Source organism: Lissotriton vulgaris, chromosome 3_1 (genome assembly GCF_964263255.1).
Source record: "Lissotriton vulgaris chromosome 3_1, aLisVul1.2, whole genome shotgun sequence".
In the NCBI taxonomy this organism is placed as follows: Eukaryota; Metazoa; Chordata; class Amphibia; order Caudata; family Salamandridae; genus Lissotriton; species Lissotriton vulgaris.
Genome location: NC_141689.1, coordinates 544,680,395 through 544,702,595, shown reverse-complemented (window position 1 = coordinate 544,702,595; position 22,201 = coordinate 544,680,395). Strand labels below are relative to the sequence as shown.

Here is a 22,201-nt window from a genome sequence, read left to right as displayed (position 1 = left end):
TTCTATCTCCACGAGGAGGCCCTGGCTGTTGATCCTGGTCTCCAGGAGCCGGGTGACGAGGAGCAGTGGGAGGGGTCCGAGGACCCTCTGGCACGTGATTGCCAGTCTCATCAGGACTGGACATATGAGCTTGGGGAGGCCAGTGGTATTGACACATCGCCAGACACTGGATTTACGTCGCCCCCGACTGTGGCTTCGGAGGCGGGTTCTGCTTACAGTGTAGTGTTGACGAAGGCAGCTAAGGCCCTAAACCTTGAGCTCCCCGTCGCGGCCGTGAGGACTAATCTCCTCACTGAGGTACTCAAACAGCAGTCCGGCTCCGCGGAGCCCCTTCTGCCGTTCAATGAGGCCTTGTGTGACGTTCTGCTGGGCACTTGGTCCGAGCCCGCCACAGGTCCCCCTGTGGATAGGAACGTGGCCAGACGCTACCGCCCGGCACCGGGCGACCCTTGCTTTTTGTCCACCCACCCCACCCCCGAGAGCCTGGTCATCCAGGCCTCCAACTCCCAGTCCGCATTCCCGTCGGCCCCGCCCGACAGGGAATCCAAGAGATTTGAGCAGTTCGGGAAGAAGGTCTTCTCGTCTGTGAGCCTAGGGCTCCGGTCAGTGAACACCAACTGTCTCTTGGGCCGCTACACCCACACTTTGTGGGACACGGTTGCGGAGGTGCTGCCACAATGCTCTGAGGAGGTCAGGGCTAAACTCAGCCAAACCCTTGCGGACGGCCGAGATGCGGCACGCTTTTCCATCCGGTGTGGGCTGGATACCACGGACTCACTGGGCAGGGCGATGGCAACGACGGTGGCGGTTCGACGCCACGCCTGGTTGAGGTCCGCCAATTTCTCGGCCGATGTCCAGGCCACTCTCCTGGACATGCCGTTTGATGGCCGTCGCCTCTTCGGCGACAAGGCAGACCATGCGCTGGAACGTTTTAAGGACTCCAGGGCCACGGCCAAGTCCTTGGGCCTTGCGGCCCCACGCCAGCAATCGGGTGCCTTTCGCTCCTTTCGTGGCCACGGAAGGGGCGCCCCACCACGGACCGTCAGCCACGCGCCGCAGAATGTTCAGCAACGCGGTGGCGGCCGTGGGAACCGCCGTGGCGGTGGTCGGGGACAGCGGCGAGGCCAGTCCACACCTCCCTCAGCAGCCCCCGCCTCAAAACCTTCCTAGTCCGAGCTTTCAGGCCCATGTGACGCCTGTGGGAGGCAGGGTTCGCCATCACCTCTCCCACTGGCATACAGTCACTTCGGACAGGTGGGTGCTGCAAATTGTCCGAAGGGGTTTCTCCCTCCCCTTCGAGTCTTCCCCTCCATCCATGCCACCTCAATACCACCGTGTGTCGGGGGATCACTTGCAACTTCTGCAAGAGGAGGTTTCGGCCCTCTTGGCCAAGAGGGCCATCGAGCGCGTTCCTGGGCCAGAAGTAGGACGTGGCTGTTATTCCCACTACTTTCTGGTACCCAAGAAGGGCAAAGGGGGCCTACGCCCTATCTTGGACCTACGGAACGTCAACGGCTTCCTCCGGACGGAGAAGTTCAAGATGCTCACTTTGGCTCAGGTCCTGGCTGCCCTGGACCCAGGAGACTGGATGGTAGCGTTGGACTTGCAGGACGCCTATTTCCACATCCCCGTCCTGCCGGCCCACCGGCGTTACCTGCGGTTCACGGTAGGCCAAGAGCATTTTCAGTTTACCGTGCTCCCCTTCGGCCTTACCAGCGCCCCACGGGTGTTCACGAAGGTGATGGCGGTGGTCGCAGCCCATCTGCGCAGGCAAGGGGTATCAGTCTTCCCCTACCTCGACGACTGGTTGTTGAAGGCGGGCTCGCCCCAGACAGTCGTCAGCCACCTCCAGACTACGGCCGACCTCCTGCACTTGCTGGGGTTCTCCATCAATGTGCCGAAGTCACACCTGTGTCCCTCTCAGAAGCTCCTCTTCATCGGAGCGGTTCTCGACTCGGCGCAGTTTCGGGTTTACCCACCCGAGCAGCGGGTTCGGGATATTCAGGCTCTGATTCCTATCTTCGGGCCGTTATCCCGGGTCTCGGTCAGGTTGACGCTGCGGCTTCTGGGAATGATGGCCTCCTGCATCCTTCTGGTGCGTCACGCCAGGTGGCGGATGCGGGCTCTGCAGTGGGACCTGAAGTTTCAGTGGGCCCAGCATCAGGGCAACCTGTCCGATCATGTCCTGATCTCGGAGGGCACTGCGAAGCAACTGCAGTGGTGGCTCACGGACCGCGACTGGGTCAGTGGCAGACCCCTCTCTCTGCCCCAGCCGGAGCACGTAGTTGTGACGGACGCGTCCCTCCAGGGCTGGGGAGGCCACATGGGAGAGGCGGAGATCAGAGGCCTCTGGTCTCCGGCGGAGTCCCGGCTCCACATCAACCTTCTGGAGCTGCGGGCGATTCGTCTTGCACTGAAAGCATTCCTCCCCTCTGTCAGGGGGAGCGTGGTGCAAGTGTTCACCGACAACACCACCGCCATGTGGTACTGCAACAAACAGGGCGGTGTGGGGTCGTGGACCCTTTGCCAGGAGGCTCTGCGCCTCTGGCAGTGGCTGGAACATCAGGGCGTGACTCTGGTGGTTCAACACCTGGCAGGTTCTCTGAATGCCAGGGCGGACGAACTCAGCCGCCGGTGCATGATGGATCACGAATGGCGTCTGAACTCGGACGTGGCGCAAGGTCTCTTTCGACAGTGGGGAGAGCCTTGGTTAGATCTATTCGCCACAGAAGAGAACGCGCAATGTCAGCAGTTCTGCGCGTTGGAGTTTCCAAGGCGGCACTCGCTCGGAGACGCTTTTCGTCGCGCGTGGAGCTGCGGCCTGTTGTACGCCTTTCCGCCTATACCATTTCTGCCCAGAGTGCTGAAGAAGATCAGGCGCGACCGGGCCCAAGTTATCCTTGTGGCTCCGGACTGGGCTCGAAGATACTGGTATCCCGAGCTACTCAGCATGTCAGTCGATCCCCCGATTCGTCTGCCTCTTCGGGAGGACCTTCTGTCGCAGCAGCAGGGGACGGTCCTGCACCCGAACCTGTCCAGTCTCCACCTACAAGCTTGGAGATTGAGCGGCGGCAGTTGAGGCCATTTGACTTGCCTCCCGAAGTCTGCGACATCATTCTGGCAGCCAGGCGTCCCTCCACAAAGTCGGTATACGCCTGCCGGTGGAACAGATTTGTGGCATGGTGCACAGCAAAGGCTGTGGATCCTCTCTCTGCACCCCTTTCGGAAGTGCTGCTCTTTCTTCTTTCCCTTGCCCAGCAGGGCTCTGCTCTGGGCACTCTTAAAGGGTACCTTTCTGCTCTTTCAGCCTTCTTGAGGCTACCAGATCAGCCTTCTTTATTCAAGTCCCCTATTGTGAGTAGATTTCTGAAGGGCATCACACACATGTTCCCTCCTGTTCCCTTCGTGATGCCCCAGTGGGACTTGAATCTGGTTCTCACCTATCTGATGTGTGCTCCCTTTGAGCCACTTCACAACTGCCCTCTTCGTCTCCTTACTCTAAAGACGGCCTTCCTGGTTGCCATCACCTCTGCCAGGAGGGTGAGTGAGCTCCAGGCTCTTTCTTCTTCTCCACCTTTCCTGTCTGTTCATCCTGATAAGGTGGTGTTGCGTACACGACCTTCCTTTCTGCCCAAGGTTGTCACGGCCTTCCACATCGGGCAGTCCATCACTTTGCCCACCTTCTTTCCGCCTCCGCATCCCTCGAAAGAGGAGGAGAGGCTCCACCGTCTGGATCCAAAACGTGCGCTCTCCTACTACCTAGACCGCACTCGCCAATTCCGGGTGGATGACCAACTCTTCGTTGGTTACGTGGGCGCGAAGAAGGGAAAGGCTGTGCACAAGAGGACCATCTCTAGGTGGATCATCTTGTGCATCCAAGCATGCTACTCCATGGCGAGGAAGGAGCCCCCGGCTGGATTGCGGGCTCACTCCACTCGGGCCACGGCAACGACAACTGCCCTGGGCCGCGGTGTCCCCCTGCAGGACATCTGTCAGGCAGCCACGTGGGCCTCGCTGCACACGTTCGCAAGACACTACTGCCTGGACAGTCACGTCCGGAGGGATGGCTTCTTTGGCCGTTCCGTCCTCCAGGACTTTCTGGTGTGATATTGGTTCGCAGACCCACCACCGGGGTTGGTATTGCTGGGGTATCTATTCTAAGGTAAGGAATCTATCACTAACGTGTCTCTTTCAGATGCACAAGTTACTACTTGTGTAACGATATATCTGTAAGAGACATTAGTTAGTGATAGATTCCTTACCGCCCTCCCATCCTCCCCGTTCTGCGAACTGATATTTAGGGTTAAGGTCATCCCCTTTCAGGGCCCTAGTTTCAATGGCACCAGTGTTAGTTCTATCATGGCTCTGCGTATCTGGCGCGGAAAAGCTGTGTTATCAGAACTGACGTCAGCGCGCATGGGCGCCGTCTATATACTCCGATGACGTCATCCCGGCGCTCACGACGCCGACGACGGACGCGGAGCCGCAGACGACGCCTACCAGCGCGCAGGGGTATTGCTACGCAAAAATTTCCGGATCCAGTCTGACGCCTGGGGATATTCTAAGGTAAGGAATCTATCACTAACTAATGTCTCTTACAGATATATCGTTACACAAGTAGTAACTTGTGCTTTAGCTCACTGCACCATCCCAGTTTCAGAACCTGGCTGTATGCAAATTAGTCTGTTCCTGTCCCAGTGCATGATGGGAACAGGGCAAACCAAACTACAAAAGCCAATTCTTACACTGGGAAGGAAACAAGCTACCGGGGACCGGTTTCTGGCATTTCAGCCTCTTCGGCCCGGCTTGCTTGAATCCTGATGGTGCAATGAGCAAGGGACTCACATCTGAGTATACCCTTCCACGCTTAGGGTGGACAAAAATATTTACAACAAGGGGTGGTGAGGGACAGAGTCTCTGAATTAAACAGAATACTCTCACCCAGTCAAGAGATCAGGGCTAGATCCAACACCGTTTTTTAGCTCACTGCACCATCCCAGTTTCAGAACCTGGCTGTATGCAAATTAGTCTGTTCCTGTCCCAGTGCATGATGGGAACAGGGCAAACCAAACTACAAAAGCCAATTCTTACACTGGGAAGGAAACAAGCTACCGGGGACCGGTTTCTGGCATTTCAGCCTCTTCGGCCCGGCTTGCTTGAATCCTGATGGTGCAATGAGCAAGGGACTCACATCTGAGTATACCCTTCCACGCTTAGGGTGGACAAAAATATTTACAACAAGGGGTGGTGAGGGACAGAGTCTCTGAATTAAACAGAATACTCTCACCCAGTCAAGAGATCAGGGCTAGATCCAACACCGTTTTTTAGCTCACTGCACCATCCCAGTTTCAGAACCTGGCTGTATGCAAATTAGTCTGTTCCTGTCCCAGTGCATGATGGGAACAGGGCAAACCAAACTACAAAAGCCAATTCTTACACTGGGAAGGAAACAAGCTACCGGGGACCGGTTTCTGGCATTTCAGCCTCTTCGGCCCGGCTTGCTTGAATCCTGATGGTGCAATGAGCAAGGGACTCACATCTGAGTATACCCTTCCACGCTTAGGGTGGACAAAAATATTTCCACCACCCCCTTTTGTAAATCGATTCTCAATACAAGAGCAGATGTCCTAAGTCGCACGAAGAATGTGTCGCACGAGTGGGAGCTGAACAACACCCAGCTTCACAGAGTGTTTAAAAAATGGGGCACACCAACGTTAGATTTGTTCGCGACTCGGGACAACTCAAAGTGCGAACAGTTTGCGTCCAGGTAGCCTTAATAAAATTCAAAGGGAAATGCGTTCCATCTGAACTGGACGGGAATGTTCGCTTACGCGTTCCCACCATTTCCTTTGATTCCAAGAGTGCTTCGCAAGATAAGATCGGAACCATGTCAGATAATTCTTGTGGCACCAGCTTGGCCGAGACAAGCATGGTTTTCAGACCTGCTACAACTTTCAAAGGGCAACAAGTTGCAGTTCCCGACGTACCAGAACATCATGTCAATGAACAACGGCCAGATTCTACATCCAGAACTGACATCGCTAAAATTTTCAGCATGGAACCTCATGAGCGAGAATTCCAGTCCATGATCATACCGCAAGATTGTAGGTACATATTATCTTAATCTAGGGCTGCGTCTACGAACAAAACCTACCCAGCGAAATGGACACGTTTCTGTCACTGGTGCGCTGATAAAGAACTTCACCCGCTTACAGTACCACCTGAAAGTATTTTACCTTACTTGCTGTCCTTATCAAAAGCAGGTCTCTCTCATGCCTCAATAAAGGTACATTTGGCAGCAATATCAAGATTCAGGAGGACGCCGGGTGAGCCGTCTCTTTGGTCTCACAGACTAATCAAGGAATTTGTCAAGGGGCTCTTCAGAGCTTTTCCACCCATTCAACGGCCGCCAATACCCTGGCAACTCAACACAGTTTTGGCACAACTTATGAGGCCACCATTCGAGCCTATACACAAGGTAGACTTACAATGTATCTCATAGAAGACAGCTCTGCTTCTAACACTCTCCTCAGCAAGGAGAGTTAGCGAGATTCAGGCCTTCTCAGTGGAAGAGCTTTTTCTCCAATTTCGACAGGACAGAGTGATACTAAGGACAAACCCGAAATTTATACCCAAGGTTCCTACTTCGTTCCATCTTAATGAACCAATTATTTTGCCTATTTTTTTCAGCAATCCTTCTTCTGATGCAGAAAGGGCTCTGCATTCCTTAGATATATCCAGGTGTTTGAAATTCTAAATTGAGCGAACAAAGACATTTCGGAAATCGAAACAATTACTTGTTGCATTTGAGGGTCAGAGGAAAGGACTGCCTCTGTCAAGACTGAGTATTGCCAGATGGATATCGTTGGCAATCATTAAATGTCATGAAAAAGCTGGAAAGCCGCTGCGTTCCAGGGTGAATGCTCACTCCACAAGAAAGATGGCGACATCTATGGCATTGTTTGCAGGAGTGTCTCTGCCTGACATCTGCAATGCGGCAACGTGGAGGAGTGTGCATTCATTTACGAGGCACTACTGTCTGGACACTGCGTGGAAAGAGGACACAGCAGTGGGACACGCTGTTCTGAGACGTCTGTTCCAATAAGGTATTCTTTACTCTGTGTTTGTAATATGTACAGTATATATATTTTAATATAGATGGTTTAATGGGTCTTTCTGTGAAGAACTTGTCATGTACTCTTCTAATGTTGTTCCGTTTTCTTATTATCTGCTCTGCGTATATTTAGATTATATTTTAAAGGTATCTACGCAGCAGAACCATACTACTGAGTTCTACCATGGAAACGCTCCAGGTTTTGGGTACTACTTGCTACTCTGATACAAGCATGTGAGTCTATGAAAGATGTAATACTGGAGAAGGAATTAGTTACTTACCTGTACACTATAGTTCTCCAGTATTATCTTTCATAGATTCACATGCGCCCGCCCACCTCCCCGTTTCTCAGGTAGAAACTGTTATCTCGGTATTTATCCATGTCTCGCACTTAGGGCTGGAAATCTGAGGCAGGAAGGTTCTGCTGGGGAGTGTGAGGTCAGGGCAGTAATGCTGATTGGCTGACTTTTGGACCAAACAATGAGGAGGTCTGGTTACCAAATAATACAGTCCCTATGAGGTTTTCTATGCAGTTTTTCTTCTCTATGATACTGCTTTGGCCATTCTGTTACCGTGAGACTCCCACCATGACGACGGGGAAGATACAAGCATGTGAATCTATGAAAGATAATACTGGAGAACTATAGTGTACAGGTAAGTCACTAATCCTTTTTGATTTTGTATTTTTTGCAGAGCCTCGCCTTCGGAGAGGGCATATATTTGTATGCAATTAGCAGCGCTATCTAGAGTTGCATGTGTATAGAAGTTGGCATCACTAGTATGTATTTTTATTCTGCGTTTAAAATAAAGAAAAAAACCTCGCTGAGCATCTGTGGTTGAATTTAGAGTGCGGCAAGGTGCCCCAATTATGGGGCCATGGTTCACTTTCTACCAAGTGCTTTTTTTGTTTGATCTGTTTATAAGATTTTAGCATACGAGATCCATTTGACAGGCAAGTGCAATGTCAATAGAACCGGTAGGCAATCTCCAAACAAATTATTCAAAACATTATAGCGGTATTTGAACATATAGCGTATACCGATCTGTATCCATGCCGCAAATTACCTTACAGCTAATATAGTGAGTAAGTAGAGTTGATTCGAGTGTGTTACGTTTTCCTTATCAGAACATATTACAATCGCATCATACATGTATTATACATGTACATATTAATTCCATACATACATCTCAGATGGCTCATATGGTGCCATGGTTAACGTGCAAAATAGCAAACATTCTTGCGTTTACTCATACAGATGGTCACTTAGCATAAAAAGCAATGCAACAATTGCGGGCTCCTTCTTAACAAGTTAAATACAAGCATGGGCATTCTTAAGCTCATGTTAATTATGTATCTTATGAATCAACTTGAACCATTTGCTTTCATTGGCATAACTTCTTTGTATTTAGGAAATATTTTGTAAGGTTTGAAGAGATTGTCTAGGTGTATGGTCTGTATTTTGTAATTAACACGTTTTATAAATACATCAGTGAATCTAAAGTTAGGGAATAAAATGTATATTTAGCATTTAAATTTTGTGGTTTGCAGCTTAGCATTGGCCAGAGAAATGGCAATAGAAGACAGAATAAAAGTCAAAGATGGCCATGGCAAGGTAGAGACATGGGTGAGGGTAGATATCCCTAAGGATCAGCAAGAGTGTTGTGTCTGCTTGTAAAGAAGTGTTTAGCCAGTCGAAAGGGGTGTACATTGGAAATGCAAAAGCATAGTCTGCCAGGATTTCGAATGGTCTTCACAAGTAGTACAGCTTGTTCCTGCTATTTACCTAAATCTCTGCATATTTTTTGCCAAAGTTTATTATGCAACCATCATATTGTAACTGACCTCAAGATCCTCATACCATAAGGAATATATTTTTTTAATATCACATTATTTTTTATTTTTTAATATAGGCAATGCCTCAAGGACCACCGATTACTCCAAACAATGCTGGTGAGTAGATTTTATTTTAGTTATAATTTTGAAATAAGGAATGTGAACGAGAGCTTGTAGGATTAGCAATTTACCGGTTAATAGTCTTCGTACTTATTGTAAAAACTACTTTTATAATAGTTTTGTAATTTCTGTGACTCTTAGCATGATGGTTTTGTATTTACAATAATAAACTTTGCTTTTGTCCTGAAGGTAGCCGTTTTTCCATATTGGAGCACAGTGATCCTTTGTCTGCAAGCCATTCAGGGCAGATATCCAACATCCATTGTGAAGAAGGAATCGTGATGAAGAAACACCAAATGATAGTTGCAAGTGCAGAAAAAAGAAATGTCTCAAACTGGAAGAACAAACCTTCTGTACTCATAGAAAGGGCAACACCCTCTTCCAAAACCACAAATACAAGGTAAATATGGAAATTCTTTTTGCGGGGCAGGCTAATAGAAAAATGCCCGCTCAGTAATTGCTGGGTAAAAGTTGATTATAATAGATACCAATACTTTTCAGTTTAAAGATTCTTTATCTTTTAAATATCTGATTTGAAGGCTGAGAATGTTTGTTCATTGGATGGGTAATGGCTAATTTTTGTTAAGTGTGTTTCCACTACCGGAGCTGGTCGGGACTATAAAGCAAATGGTTTCTTTGTTCGCACTAAAAAGGATGAGTGAGGTGGATCATTTTCAGAGGTTGGTAGATCTCACCGGGCCCATACATTTGTTAATGCCTCAGCCATGACTGCAGCCAGAATCTGCTATTGGGCCACTGGACAAGAACCCATAGACGGCTGTATTTTATTCTTCTGAACTTTAGGTTTAGGTACTGACTATTGAACAGGGTCGGGAGAACATTAGGTGGGATTTATTTAGATAGCTTCACAATTTATTGGAGCTCAGTGTTCCGATTACGGTTCATCGCTTTTTACCTTTGATTACGAGATGTGCTTAATTTGCTGTTGACTAAATATATTATTGCCATGCACCATATCATCAAATTGGTGTCCGTAGGCTCAACGGAGTTGTCCTGGGAAGCCGTGATGCCTTGGCTGTGGGCAGCTACAAGAGGTATCTAAATTGTTGCTGCTCTATAGGCTTAGGAGAGCAATGTTCAGGTGAAGGCTTTTTTCATGAACATTCTATTCATTTTCCTATCTTTAGGATCCAACAATACTTCTCACTAATGCATCCTTTATCTGGACGTGGTCTTCTATCTTTTCTAGGTAACAATGTGCAGGTGTCCACAAGTACATGTGTTTGGAGCACATAAGAATGTAACATGCCCAGTTACTTTCTGTCTGCAGTTTCCAAACTGCACTTGAGGGTCTAATGCTGATCCCATGAGTATTCAGTTTAGTTTATGCCTTTACAGTATGTTCCGATTACACATGGTCCTCAACATTAATGAGGTTTCACACAGCAGTGGCTGATTTTGTAATGGTGTATTAATCCCTCACACCTTCACACGGCAACATACGGTCATTCACATTAGCCAGTGTTTCTATATATGGTCTGCCTTTACCCTTATTCTTGCTCGGTTGCTGGCTCCATCAGTCAAGATTTGTCATTGTTGCACTGTACTTAAAACAGCCCTTTTATTGGTTTTGCTCTGCATCATTTCTCTGAGAGAATAGTATCCATTAGAAAAGATGGGTACCTCCTTGATAATTATTAATATCATTATGTTGGTGCCACAGACATTTCAGCTATGGCTGTTATGATGTTCCCATGTAGAGGCACTCAAAATTGACAAAGTCTTTTTTTTACCTTCTGCTGGCAACCCTGTCCGTGACACTGAGGTGATCACTGCTAGTAATCTTGCATATGGTGGCCACTAATATAATCTTGTCTTATGTGGTCACTGTTGCAACACAAATTATAGTAGCTTGGGATCAGTTTTCTTTGAACACAAGTAGTTTGTGCTCCAAAAGGGATGGAGACATCTGCTGTAATACTTGAGCAATGACAGATCGTAAGAGGTTTCAGACATTCTATCAAGTGGCTCAAATATTTCACTGACGAAAATCCATTGAGGGAGCAGAGTATCTATCAGAACATGGAGTTATGAAACCTTTTCATGGGTTCCATCTGTGTAGGGTGTGGTGCGTGTTTTCTTTCTGTTTTTGTTTTTGTGTTGCTTTACACATCAACAGTGCAATTATATTTTCACAAAATTTGCAAGTGTGTAAGGTTGATTGATTGGCTTATGTTCATTATTTTCTACACCAATCGATCACAATGATAGTAACAGTAGTAACTTTGCACTTGTAAATTTGGTTGTGGTTGATTTCGCTTCCTTATTTGAGGGGGTGGGGACATCTAGGTCGTGGTTATGGAGAAGAGAGCATCATTTGCAGTGGTGATGAGGACAGCCGAGGTCCTGGACCTTATTCTATCCTCTGTGGCTAATGTCTTGATGGAGGTGCTTCAACCGGCAGTCACCGCAGCTGTACCTCTTCTACCATTTAACAAAGTTCTCACAGACATCATACTCAGGGCCTGGTCCAAGACCTGCACAATGGCTCCTGTGAATAGAAAAATAGCCTGCCACCATTTCCCTGTCCCAGGAGACACCAACTCCTCACTTAACACCCCACCCCAGGGAGCTTGGTGGTCCAATCCTACATGTCTAAACTAAATCCTGGTGCATTCCCTACCACTCCACCGGACCAGGAAGAGGCTAGATACCTTATTCAAGAAAATGATTTCTTCCTCCAGCCTGGCACTGTTGTCTGTGAACACTGTGTGCCTTTTGGGCTGATACTCCCAATCACTCTGGCACTCAGTTGCGCAGGTGGTGCCTATGGTCTTGGAGGAGACCCGAGCGATACTCTCCCAAGCTATTGCTGACAGGAGGGCCACAGCCAGGTTTGCCATTTGCTGCAGATAGGATACGACCGACTCACTGGGCAGAGCAGTTTCATTGTCGGTGGGCCATATGTGCAACTCCTGGTTGAGAACCACTGGCTTTTCAGAGGATGGCCAGGACATTCCTTTTAATGGCTCCCGTCTCTTCAGAGACAAGGCGGACTCAGCGCTAGATCGTTTCAAGGGCCGCAGAGCTACTGCCAGGTCCTTGAGTCTTACCATGGCCCATTGCTAACCCCAGACCACTTCCAGCCGCGCCTCTACCTGCCCAGCCGCCATGGCGCACAAGCTTCCTAACCTCTGCGAGGCCGAGGACACAGCACCCACAGGCCTCGCGAGTCAGGTAGCCAGAGTTCGGGCCAGTTCAGCACTCCCTCGGCAGCTGCAGTTTCGAAGCCTCTTTAGGTTGCCCTCCGAACATTATGGGCATCCAGTGGGAGTTAGGATACGCCATCACCTGCACCAATGGAGGTCGATAACATCTGAATGCTAGGTTCTCTAGATTGCCCGAAGGGGCTACTTCCCCCGCATGTCTGCCCCGTCACTCATGCCACTTACTTGCGACAGGCTGAAAGAAGAACACATCTCCTTACTCCACCAGAAAGTGGCGGCACTCTTGGCCAAGAGAGCCATAGAAATGGTGCTGGTATCAGAAGTACTTTGTGAATGCTAGTCCCGCTCCTTTCCGATGCCCAAGAAGGACTAAGGCTTTTGTCATATCCTAGACATGTGCCCTCTCAATTTCTTCCTAAAGAAGGAGAAATTCAAAATGCTCACGCTCATTCAAGTCCTGTCTGCCCTGGACCTGGGAGACTGGACGGTAGTGTTGGACTTGCAGGAATGCCTACTTCTACATCCCCTTCCTGCCTGCCCATAGACGCTACATGCAATTCACGGTAGATCACAAGCACTTTCAGTTCACTGTGCTCCCATTTGGCCTTATAAGCCCTCTTGGATGTTCACCAAGGTGATAGCGATAGTTGCTGCTTATCTGCGGAGATCAGGGTTGCCAGTCTACCCTATCTCGACACCTTGCAGTTGAAGGAGGACTCGCCCAGGACGTCATCTCCCATCTCCAGTCTACGACAGACATCCTGCACTCGCAGGGGTTCACTATCAATGTACCGAAGTCACACCTGTGCCCTTCTCAGACGCTTCCTTTCATCCTGGTTGTTCTGGACAAAGTGCAGTATCGGGCTTATTCTCCTGAATGGCGAGTTTACAGGATATTCAGGCTATGATACTGATGTTTCAGCCTCTATCCTGGATTTCGGTGAAACTGACTCTGAGGCTACTATGTGTCATTGCCTCTTGCATCCTTCTTGTGACACATGCACGCTGGCATGTGTGGGCTCTGCAGTGGAATCTGAAGTTCCAGTTGGTGAAGCATTTAACAAACTCTACAACATGTTTCATATCTCGGAGGTTCACTGCAAAAGATCTGCAGTGGTGGTTAAAAAACTGCGATTGGGTCAACAGCAGACCCTTCTCCCTTCCCGAACCAGATTGGACAGTAGTGACAGATGCGTCACTCGTCACTCTGGGGCGGGCAGCTGGGAGAGGTGGAGATTAGAGGCCTCTGGTCGCCGGCATAATCTGGAGTCCACATCAACCTGTTTGAGCTCTGGTTGATCTGATAGGCATTAAAAAAATACAAAAGGGCAACAGACTTATCGAACATAAGCACCTCATTTGATACCGTCGACCTATTAACAGCCAAGTTCGTGCACACTTCTCAGCAATCGTTGCTCTTTGGTGCCACTGTTCACAGATTCCAAACGTATACTTTTCAAAGAGCAGTGCACATGAACAAGACAGCCTTTGAGTCTTTTTACAGTTTCTTTTAATCCTTTATTATCAGGTCAAGTTATGCATTTCTCTAAAAAGAAGCAGCCAACGTGTTTCGTTCCAATTGGCAAACTGCCACAAGAACTTCTTCAGAGCTGCAGATAAAGTAACTCAAAACATATATATTAGACATACAGAACCATAACATTTTGACAGAATAAATTGTATATATATAGTCTGTCGAAATGTTATGGTTCTGTATGTTTTAGAGAAATGCATAACTTGAACTGATAATAAAGGATTAAAATAAACTGTAAAAAGACTCAAAGGCTTTCTGTTCACGTGCACTGCTCTTTGAAAAGTGTACGACTGGCATTCAAAGCCTTTCTACCCTCCATCAAGGTAAGGCTAGTGAAGCTGTCCCCTGACAACACCACCGCCATATGGTACTGCAAGAAACAGTGTGGGTGGGGTGGGGTGGGGTCAATAATTCATATGTCTCAGGACTTGGCTGGAACATCAGGGTATTTCCTTGGTAGTTCAACACTTAGCAGGCTCTTTGAATGCCAGGGTGGACAAACTCAATCGAAGATGCCTAGCGGATCACAAGTGGCATCTCCAACCGGCGGTGAAACAAGCTGTCTTTCAACAGTGGGGAGTCTTGGTTGGATCTGTTTACCACCGCTGAGAATGCGCAATGCTAGCCATTCCGCACACTGGTGTTTCAAGGGCTACTCTTTCTCACCGCTTTTAGTCTTGAATAGTGCTCTGGCCTCTTGTACGCCTTCTCACCCATACAACTCTTGACCATAGATCTCAAGAAGATCAGGAACGACCAGGCACAAGTAATCCTTGGGGCTCTGTACTGAGCTTGGAGAGGTTGGTATCCTGAACGGTTGAGCATGACAATCAGTCCACCGATCTGGCTGCTGCTTCTGCAGGATCTTCTGTCGCAGCAGCAGAGGAGGGTTCTTCACCCAAACCATTCACTGCTGCACCTTTATTTGTGGACATTAAGTGGTGACAGTTGACAGCTTTCAACCTTCAACCTTCCGCTCAAAGTCTGCTATGTTCTCCTGGGAGCACAGGTGTACAGTCAAATTGGTTGACCACCTCATCTGCATTCCTTTCCCAAGTTCTTCTATTTATCATTACCCGGCCCAGCAGAGCTCTGCAATGGGCAGGTTGAAGAATTATTTTTCTGCCATTTCCACCTTGTAAATAGGTTCCTTAAAGGTTTGCAACACGTATTTCCTCTAGCTCCGTTTGTTATGCCTCAATGAAACCTTAACTTGGCTCTTACTTTCCTAATGTGTGCTCCTTTTGAGCCACTTCATACTTAACGTTCTGCCCATCAAGACGGCCTTTCTGGTGGTAATTACATCTGCCCGGAGGGTCAGTGAACTACAGGTGTTGTCATCTCCATACCCTAAATAGAAGGGGGGGCCCCCGGTAAATAACAGGCAGGTAGGCGGGGAAAAATCAACAAAGTACGCAATCAAGTAAATACCTGCCACTGAGATTCAATCATATGCCTAACTAAAAGGTCAATCAATAAATACAACAGTGACCCCCCAAAAACAAACAATTGAAATACAAATATGTAAAGATTTTATTACACAAGATAAATACCATTCAATACATAGATATCAGATCATATGGTTAATTCTTTTTTAAAAAAAAATACAAAACTCATGTCATCAATAAAGTCCCACAAAACAACTCCAAATATTCCTTTCATACAATCATACATACCAAAATTACATGCATTCCATACCACATACATACAATATATCCAAAGTATATCACAGCCACAGGCTGATCTAGATGTTACAGATGAAGGTAAATAATTGGGGAGATGGAAATAAGATCAGATAATATCCCCAATCAGGAAAACGCCGACGCGCGTTTTGGTGTAAGGCCCCAGCCGGGGCTACACCTTCGTCAGGGCGGAGATGTACAACTTAACAGTGGGACAAGTAATCTGCAGAGAGAGATACATATTTCAAAATAATAACCAAACATGTTTTTTTAATTGATCGAGTCAGAGACATAATATTAGGGAGGGGCGCACACAATTAGCAAATGGTTAGATAAAAAAAGGCAACAAATCTGGATGAAACTGCAAAGACAGAAAGATATAACTCAGACAAAAATAATGATTCCAGTCAAGAATGAAGACCCACGTGCTCAGGATTAAAGAAAGGTGGTGATCTAGTGAAAATATCCAACAAGGACCTCTCATGCGACAAAGTTAAAACCCAGAAACAACATGCTGTAATGAACGCACTCGTGCAACAAGACACCTTGTATCTCTGCACCAAAGATGTTAATATCTGAGAACAGAATGACTTAAAAGTGATATAGTTCCACTTCCCAAATAATAGAAACAAATTAGAGACGTTTCTGGAGAGGACCAGGATGGACATCATACCACTTCAACAGGAAGGAACGCCACATTTCAAGGATAAAAATCCAATGGGGACCTGATAATTATATGGCCCCGCAGTAGACTGCTTCCCCGATGCTCTGTGGAGAACATACATAAAATGGGCCAGCTAAAATAACCAAACAATTGAGATCATTAAGAAACTAAATTAATTCCTTACCAAAGAGGGAATAAAAGGTATATATACCTACCACAAGTGCAGACTTGTTAATGGGTCTGCGTGATGTTTAAAGTGTGTTCCATAGTGTCCGGCGGTATCATAAGCCTACGGTAGGTTCAATATAGATGGAAATTCATGGGTTATTATCCAGGATGCCTAGGGGCTCACCATGACTGGTCAAATTTCTGCAGAGAAAATATGGAAAGCTTAACATATGTTGATCAGAGCCAATGCCAACATGTTTCACTGCCACAACAATTTTGGCAGATTCATCAGGGCTGTACTATATGCTGCTTGAACGAGACGAGGCGCTTGATACACGATTTCACGATTGCTACAAGCTAAGTGAAGGCGGAGACTCACGTTAGGAGTACTTCTGCATCTCCTTTGATTCCCAGGCAGCTGGTATGAGCAGTCAGGCTGTCTCTGGTTAACACAGAACAAGTGTCCAAGAGTGGAGTGGCAGCATATAGTACAGCCCTGATGAATCTGCCAAAATTGTTGTGGCAGTGAAACATGTCTGCATTGGCAATAGGTAATGGTATGCATGAATAGCTACCAGCCTTTTTATCTCAACAGCAGACATTCATTCCTCTATGAATAAAGTTATTGAAGGGAATTGGATGCTGTGTTTATGCACTAATTTATGTTTTTGTTTGTCACTAGCAGATGCTTTCTGCTTCCTCTGTTTGTTGCACGTTTTGGTTGTTTGTTTTGAACACTTTCCCTCTTCTTTCTTTGAGAATCGGATGACAACCGATGATGAGACAAGGGCCTGTCTGGAGATTACATACCAGTTACCCCGTTGGTGGTGTTTCCGTGAGGTGTCATTCGTTTCTTGCACATTTTTTCTAAGTAGAACTTGGTCCAACACTGATGGTGTGTTTGTCCGGTACTGATTAGAGGTGTTAGACATTATCTACATGGTGTTCTGTGTATCTGTCAAGGAAGATTGGCCTTTTAGCTTGAATTTAGAAACCTATGTGCGAGGTGCAGTGAACTGTCCCCTTACGAGTATATAAAAAATATGTAGGGGATGATAATAGTTATCAGTATGCACAGACTGTTCTATTATTTAAGTAACTGACACAATTAACGTCCTATGGACAGGGTCTTTTGTTGTTGGTTTATGTTTGAGTGGAGGGCGACCCAGTCCAATTTTGCCTCTGCGCTCCCATTTAGAGTTGACAATATTTCAAGCATTCTGTCTCTCAAATGTATTGATGTCTGATGACGGATCTCACCTTAAAGTATGGTATGTAGTATTCGCAATACTTAAGAATATTGATTGATGTACCATTCTAGGACAATCATCATATCAAGGGGTTAAATTCATTTCATCCACAGATGGTATATAGGGACCATATCTTGCCCCAGCTCGCGGCCTGTATGGAAGAAACACCTTTAGCTGAATCGTACAAAAACTTGTGTTTTGTTCATATGGATAACGTCGCAATGGGACCAGCGTTAGATAAACAGCACCACTCCCCCTATAATGTCACCGCTACCATGGATGACCTAAATCAATGGTCACCCAAAATGACCAACCCACCAAATGGGAGTTATGGAGTATGGTATTGAGCAGTCTAGTCTACATAATCCACGTATGCTTGGAGCAACATGGATTGTCTGAAGGTCTCCCGAAATTAAAGGAAGTGATTGACATCACACTCATCATTAACGGATGCAAAATATGGTGTTTGAAGTTACTGCGCACCCTTCATTCAAATACCCTTGGTGTAATTGGGCCATTGGGTTCGTTGTTGGACTATATACCTGAGTAGCCAGGCCTGGCACCGGGAATAGGTTGCCATATCCAGTCCTAAAGAAGACTCGCAGCTGAGGCTTAAATCTCCCTCCTTGCATCAGCCGAATCGAAACGTTGACGCCCTCTACTTGACAAGACCTGTACCTGCTTCCAATCCAATATTCTTTTGAAAGATGCATTAATTGCACATTGTAAATTTACAGATTGCATGTAAATGAACGGTATACATTTAACAGGTCTTCATTGTCTGGTTTTGACTACCAGTGATTCTAAAGTCATCTAATTGTTTCTATTCTGATTCCTGTGATTTGCACTCTCACCACCCACCACCACCACTCCCCTACCTTTTCCCCTTCTTGCGCGCAACCTATATTTATTGAATCGAAATTCTTTGCCGAGTCAACTAATAAATGTTTGTTTGAAGTAATTTGATCTGTTTTGGCGTTAGTTCTTGTGTGGTTTCTCTATACGTGTATTCATAAATAGCAATTGAGTGCATGCATGAGGAAGTTCATTGGGAAATTGAATATCAGTGTTGAAGTGCTCTACACAACACAGTCTTTGTATAATTGAATTCAATTCATGATAAATCGGTCACAGACCATTTTTTCATTCTCTTTCTTGGGCAGGGGGTATATATGGAAACATGTCTTTCTTTTTTATTTTTCTCATAAAGCACTATGTTGACGAACATGAGAAGGCTAAATAGGAAATTACTATCACACACAAATGAAAGCACAAATTTCAGGCTTCGTCACAAGGAGAAGGCAGACATTCAAACGAGTAAAGGCCATTGTGTATCTATGCCTAGCATGGCCAGATTTGGGAAGCATTATAAATAAATATATAGACTGTCAAATATTTCAGAACTATATGCTTGTAGCATGTGTTGCTGTAAATACACATGCTCTGCATGCTCCTACCATCTACTGTTGGACTTGGATGTTTGCAGGTTCTTTTACTTCAAAGAAAGTCTTTGGAGTCATGGGATGGATTGTGATTTCACTCCTAATTGGCTAAGCATATGGGCACCGACTCCATGTTAGATATTTTGTTTTCCTTCATTGGGTTCGAGCATGTATTGATGGGGCTCTTAGATTTGACATCTTGCATGTTTTCTCTGGAGCCCGCACATTAAAGCTCATCACCCACAATTGAGGAAAATCGTTTCCGTCTGCGCTCTTCGTAACAACACCCTTTGGAATCCGCATCGGGTCATCACCTTACACCCACCAGGGCCTTAGGCATACTTTGGGGACACGTGCCCTCTTGTCTTCGACTTTTTTGTGGAGAATGCATACAGGGTAATGGAATGGATGCCCTACCAATACTGTCCTCAGTACGAGACAAACTACCTGTGGTAACCTCTGCCTCTCCCCCAAAACACAGTGATGCTGCGTGCGAAGCTTGTCTCAGCTTTCGGTTGAAATCGACCCTCTGATTCTGACTGGAGAGAAGTTGGGCGCAACAGAAGAGGCACCAGATTACGGGGCCAAAATCTTCAGAGAACAGATCCCTCTCAGCTTCGAGGAAGGTGAAGACACATAGGCCATTCGGGCATTCCACCCCACCAACCTTCGCCCATTCCACATGCAGTCTTCTCCAGTGGCTCAGAACATTAGGAAGAAGAACTGCGGCGAGGCCTTGATTGGAGGATCTTTGTTGGCGGGTGGGTGTGTAGAAGGATAGTCGAGTGTTGAGGCATTCGGGCCCTAGTTTGTAGAGGGCCTTGTGTGCGTGGGTGAGGAGACAGAATGTTATTCTCTTGTTGACGGGAAGCCAGTGGAGGACTTTCAGGTGGCCGGTAATGTGATCTTGGCGAGGGATGTCCAAAATGAGTCTCGCTGATGCGTTTTGGATGCCTTGGAGTTTTTTCTGTAATTTGGCTGTGATTCCAGCGTAGAGGGTGTTTCCGTAGTCTAGTCGACTCGTAACCAGTGGGTGGGTGACGGTCTTTCTTGTCTCGGCGGGGATCCAGTGGAAGATATTTTTGAGCATACGAAGTATGTTGAAGCAAGAGGATGAGACGGCGTTGACTTGTCTGGTCATCGAGAGTGAGGAGTCTAGGATGAAGCCAAGGTTGCGTGCGTGGTCTGTGGGTATGGGTGCTGAGCCCAGATCCAAAGGCCACCATGAGTCGTCCCAGGCAGAGGGGGATGATCCTAGGATGAGCACTTCCGTTTTGTCTGAGTTAAGTTTTAGGTGGCTGTTTTTCATCCATACGGCTACTTCTTTCATGCCTTCGTGAAGATTGGTTTTGGCGGTGTTGGGGTCTTTTGTGAGGGAAAGGATCAGCTGGGTGTCATCAGCGTAGGAGATGATGTTAAGGTTGTGTTGACGCGCGATGGAAGCGAGTGGACTCATGTAAACGTTGAAGAGGGTGGGACTGAGTGATGATCCTTGTGGTACACCGCAGATGACTTCGGTGTCCTCTGATTTGAATGGGGGAAGTCGGACTCTCTGAGTTCTCCCAGCTAGGAACGAGATGATCCAGTCCAAGGCTTTTCCTTTTATGCCAATGTTGCTGAGGCGTTGTATGAGGGTGCTGTGACAGACAGTTTCGAAGGCGGCGGAAAGATCGAGTAGAATGAGGGCCACTGTTTCTCCGTTGTCCAGTAGTGTTCGGATGTCGTCTGTTGCTGCAATGAGGGCGGTTTCGGTGCTGTGTTTGGCTCAAAAGCCAGACTGTGAGGGATCGAGGGAGTTGTTGGATTCGAGTAAGGCGGCTTTCTCGATGACTTTGGCCGGGAATGGGAGGAGGGATATGGGGCGGTAATTTTTGAGTTCAGAGGGGTCTGCTGTGGGTTTCTTCAGGAGGGCGCTGACTACGGCATGTTTCCAGCTTTCTGGGAAGGTAGCAGAGTTGAAGGAGCAGTTGATGACATCACGGAGATGGGGTGCGATGATGGAGTCTGCTTTGTTGAAGATGAGGTGGGGACATGGGTAGGTTGGCGAGCCAGAGTGGATGGAATTCATTAGGCGGATGGTGTCTTCGGTGGTTATTGGGTTCCAGGCGCTGAGATTGTTAGAGGGCGGTTTAGGTTCTGAGGGGGGTGGAGAGGATTGTTCGTTGGAACTGTTTTTGAAGCTGTTATGTATGTCGGCAATTTTGTTGTAGAAGAAGGAGGATAACGAATCGCAGAGGACTTGGGATGGAGTGATGTCGTTTGAGGCTGCGGTGGGGTTGGTGAATTCTTTGACGATGTTGAATAGTTCCTTGCTGTTATGGGCGTTGTTTTCGATTCTTGAATGCTGATTTCTTGGTGGATCGAATTAGCTGGTGGTGTTTGCGGGTGGCTGCCTTGAAGGTGGTCATGTTGTCGGTGGTAGGGTTTTTTCTCCAAGTTTTCTCGAGAGTACGGCATAGCTTCTTGGATTTCTTAAGGTCATCGTTGACCCAGGGGGCCTTTTTGCAGCCCTGTTTGGTTTGGTGGTTTTTCAAGGGTGCTAATTCGTCAGCGCTGTGAGTGATCCATTGTTTGAGTTTGATGGCAGCTTGGTTTGGGTCCGATGAGAGGGCGGGTTGGTTTTGGTTGAGCGATGTGAGGAGTTGGTCGGGGGTGATTTTGTTCCATTTTCTTCGGGGAATAGCTTGTGGGGGGTTGTGGGTCGAGGTGGTTTTGTAGCTGAAGTGAACACAACTGTGGTCCGTCCAATGGAGAGCTGTGGTGCGATCGAAGGAGATGTGTTTGCTGGAAGTGAAGATTGGGTTGAGCGTATGTCCGGCTACATGGGTGGGGGTGTCAACAAGTTGTTTGAGGCCGATATTGGCCAGGTTGTCCAGAAGGGTGGTGGTGTTGCTGTCGTTTTTCTTTTCCAGGTGGAAGTTTAGGTCTCCTAGTAGAATGTAGTTCACAGAGGCGAGGGCATGTGGACTGATGAAGTCTGTGATGTCCTCGCTGAATTGTTTACATGTTCCTGGAGGCCTGTAGATGAGGGTGCCTCTGAGTGTGGTCCTAGGGTCGGTATGGATCTGGAAGTGGAGGTGTTCGGCGGTTGTACAGTGATCGTCGGAGCTGAGCGTGATTTTGATGGTGTTCTTATGGACGATGGCAATGCCTCCACCTGTTTTGGTGCGGTCTTTTCGGATGATCTTGTAGTTGTCCGGGATGG

At 47.3% G+C, this 22,201-nt stretch overlaps 1 protein-coding gene across 1 annotated transcript in view; it reads left to right on the top strand.

The window, feature by feature from the left end:
• BDP1 (BDP1 general transcription factor IIIB subunit) overlaps positions 1-22,201 on the top strand; it is a 1,412,545-nt gene that overhangs the window by 1,328,490 nt on the left and 61,854 nt on the right. Inside the window, exons 39-40 of the mRNA XM_086960808.1 lie at positions 9,026-9,065; positions 9,258-9,468. Of these exons, the coding sequence (XP_086816934.1) occupies positions 9,026-9,065; positions 9,258-9,468 (251 nt within the window). The remainder of the gene's footprint in view (positions 1-9,025; positions 9,066-9,257; positions 9,469-22,201) is intronic.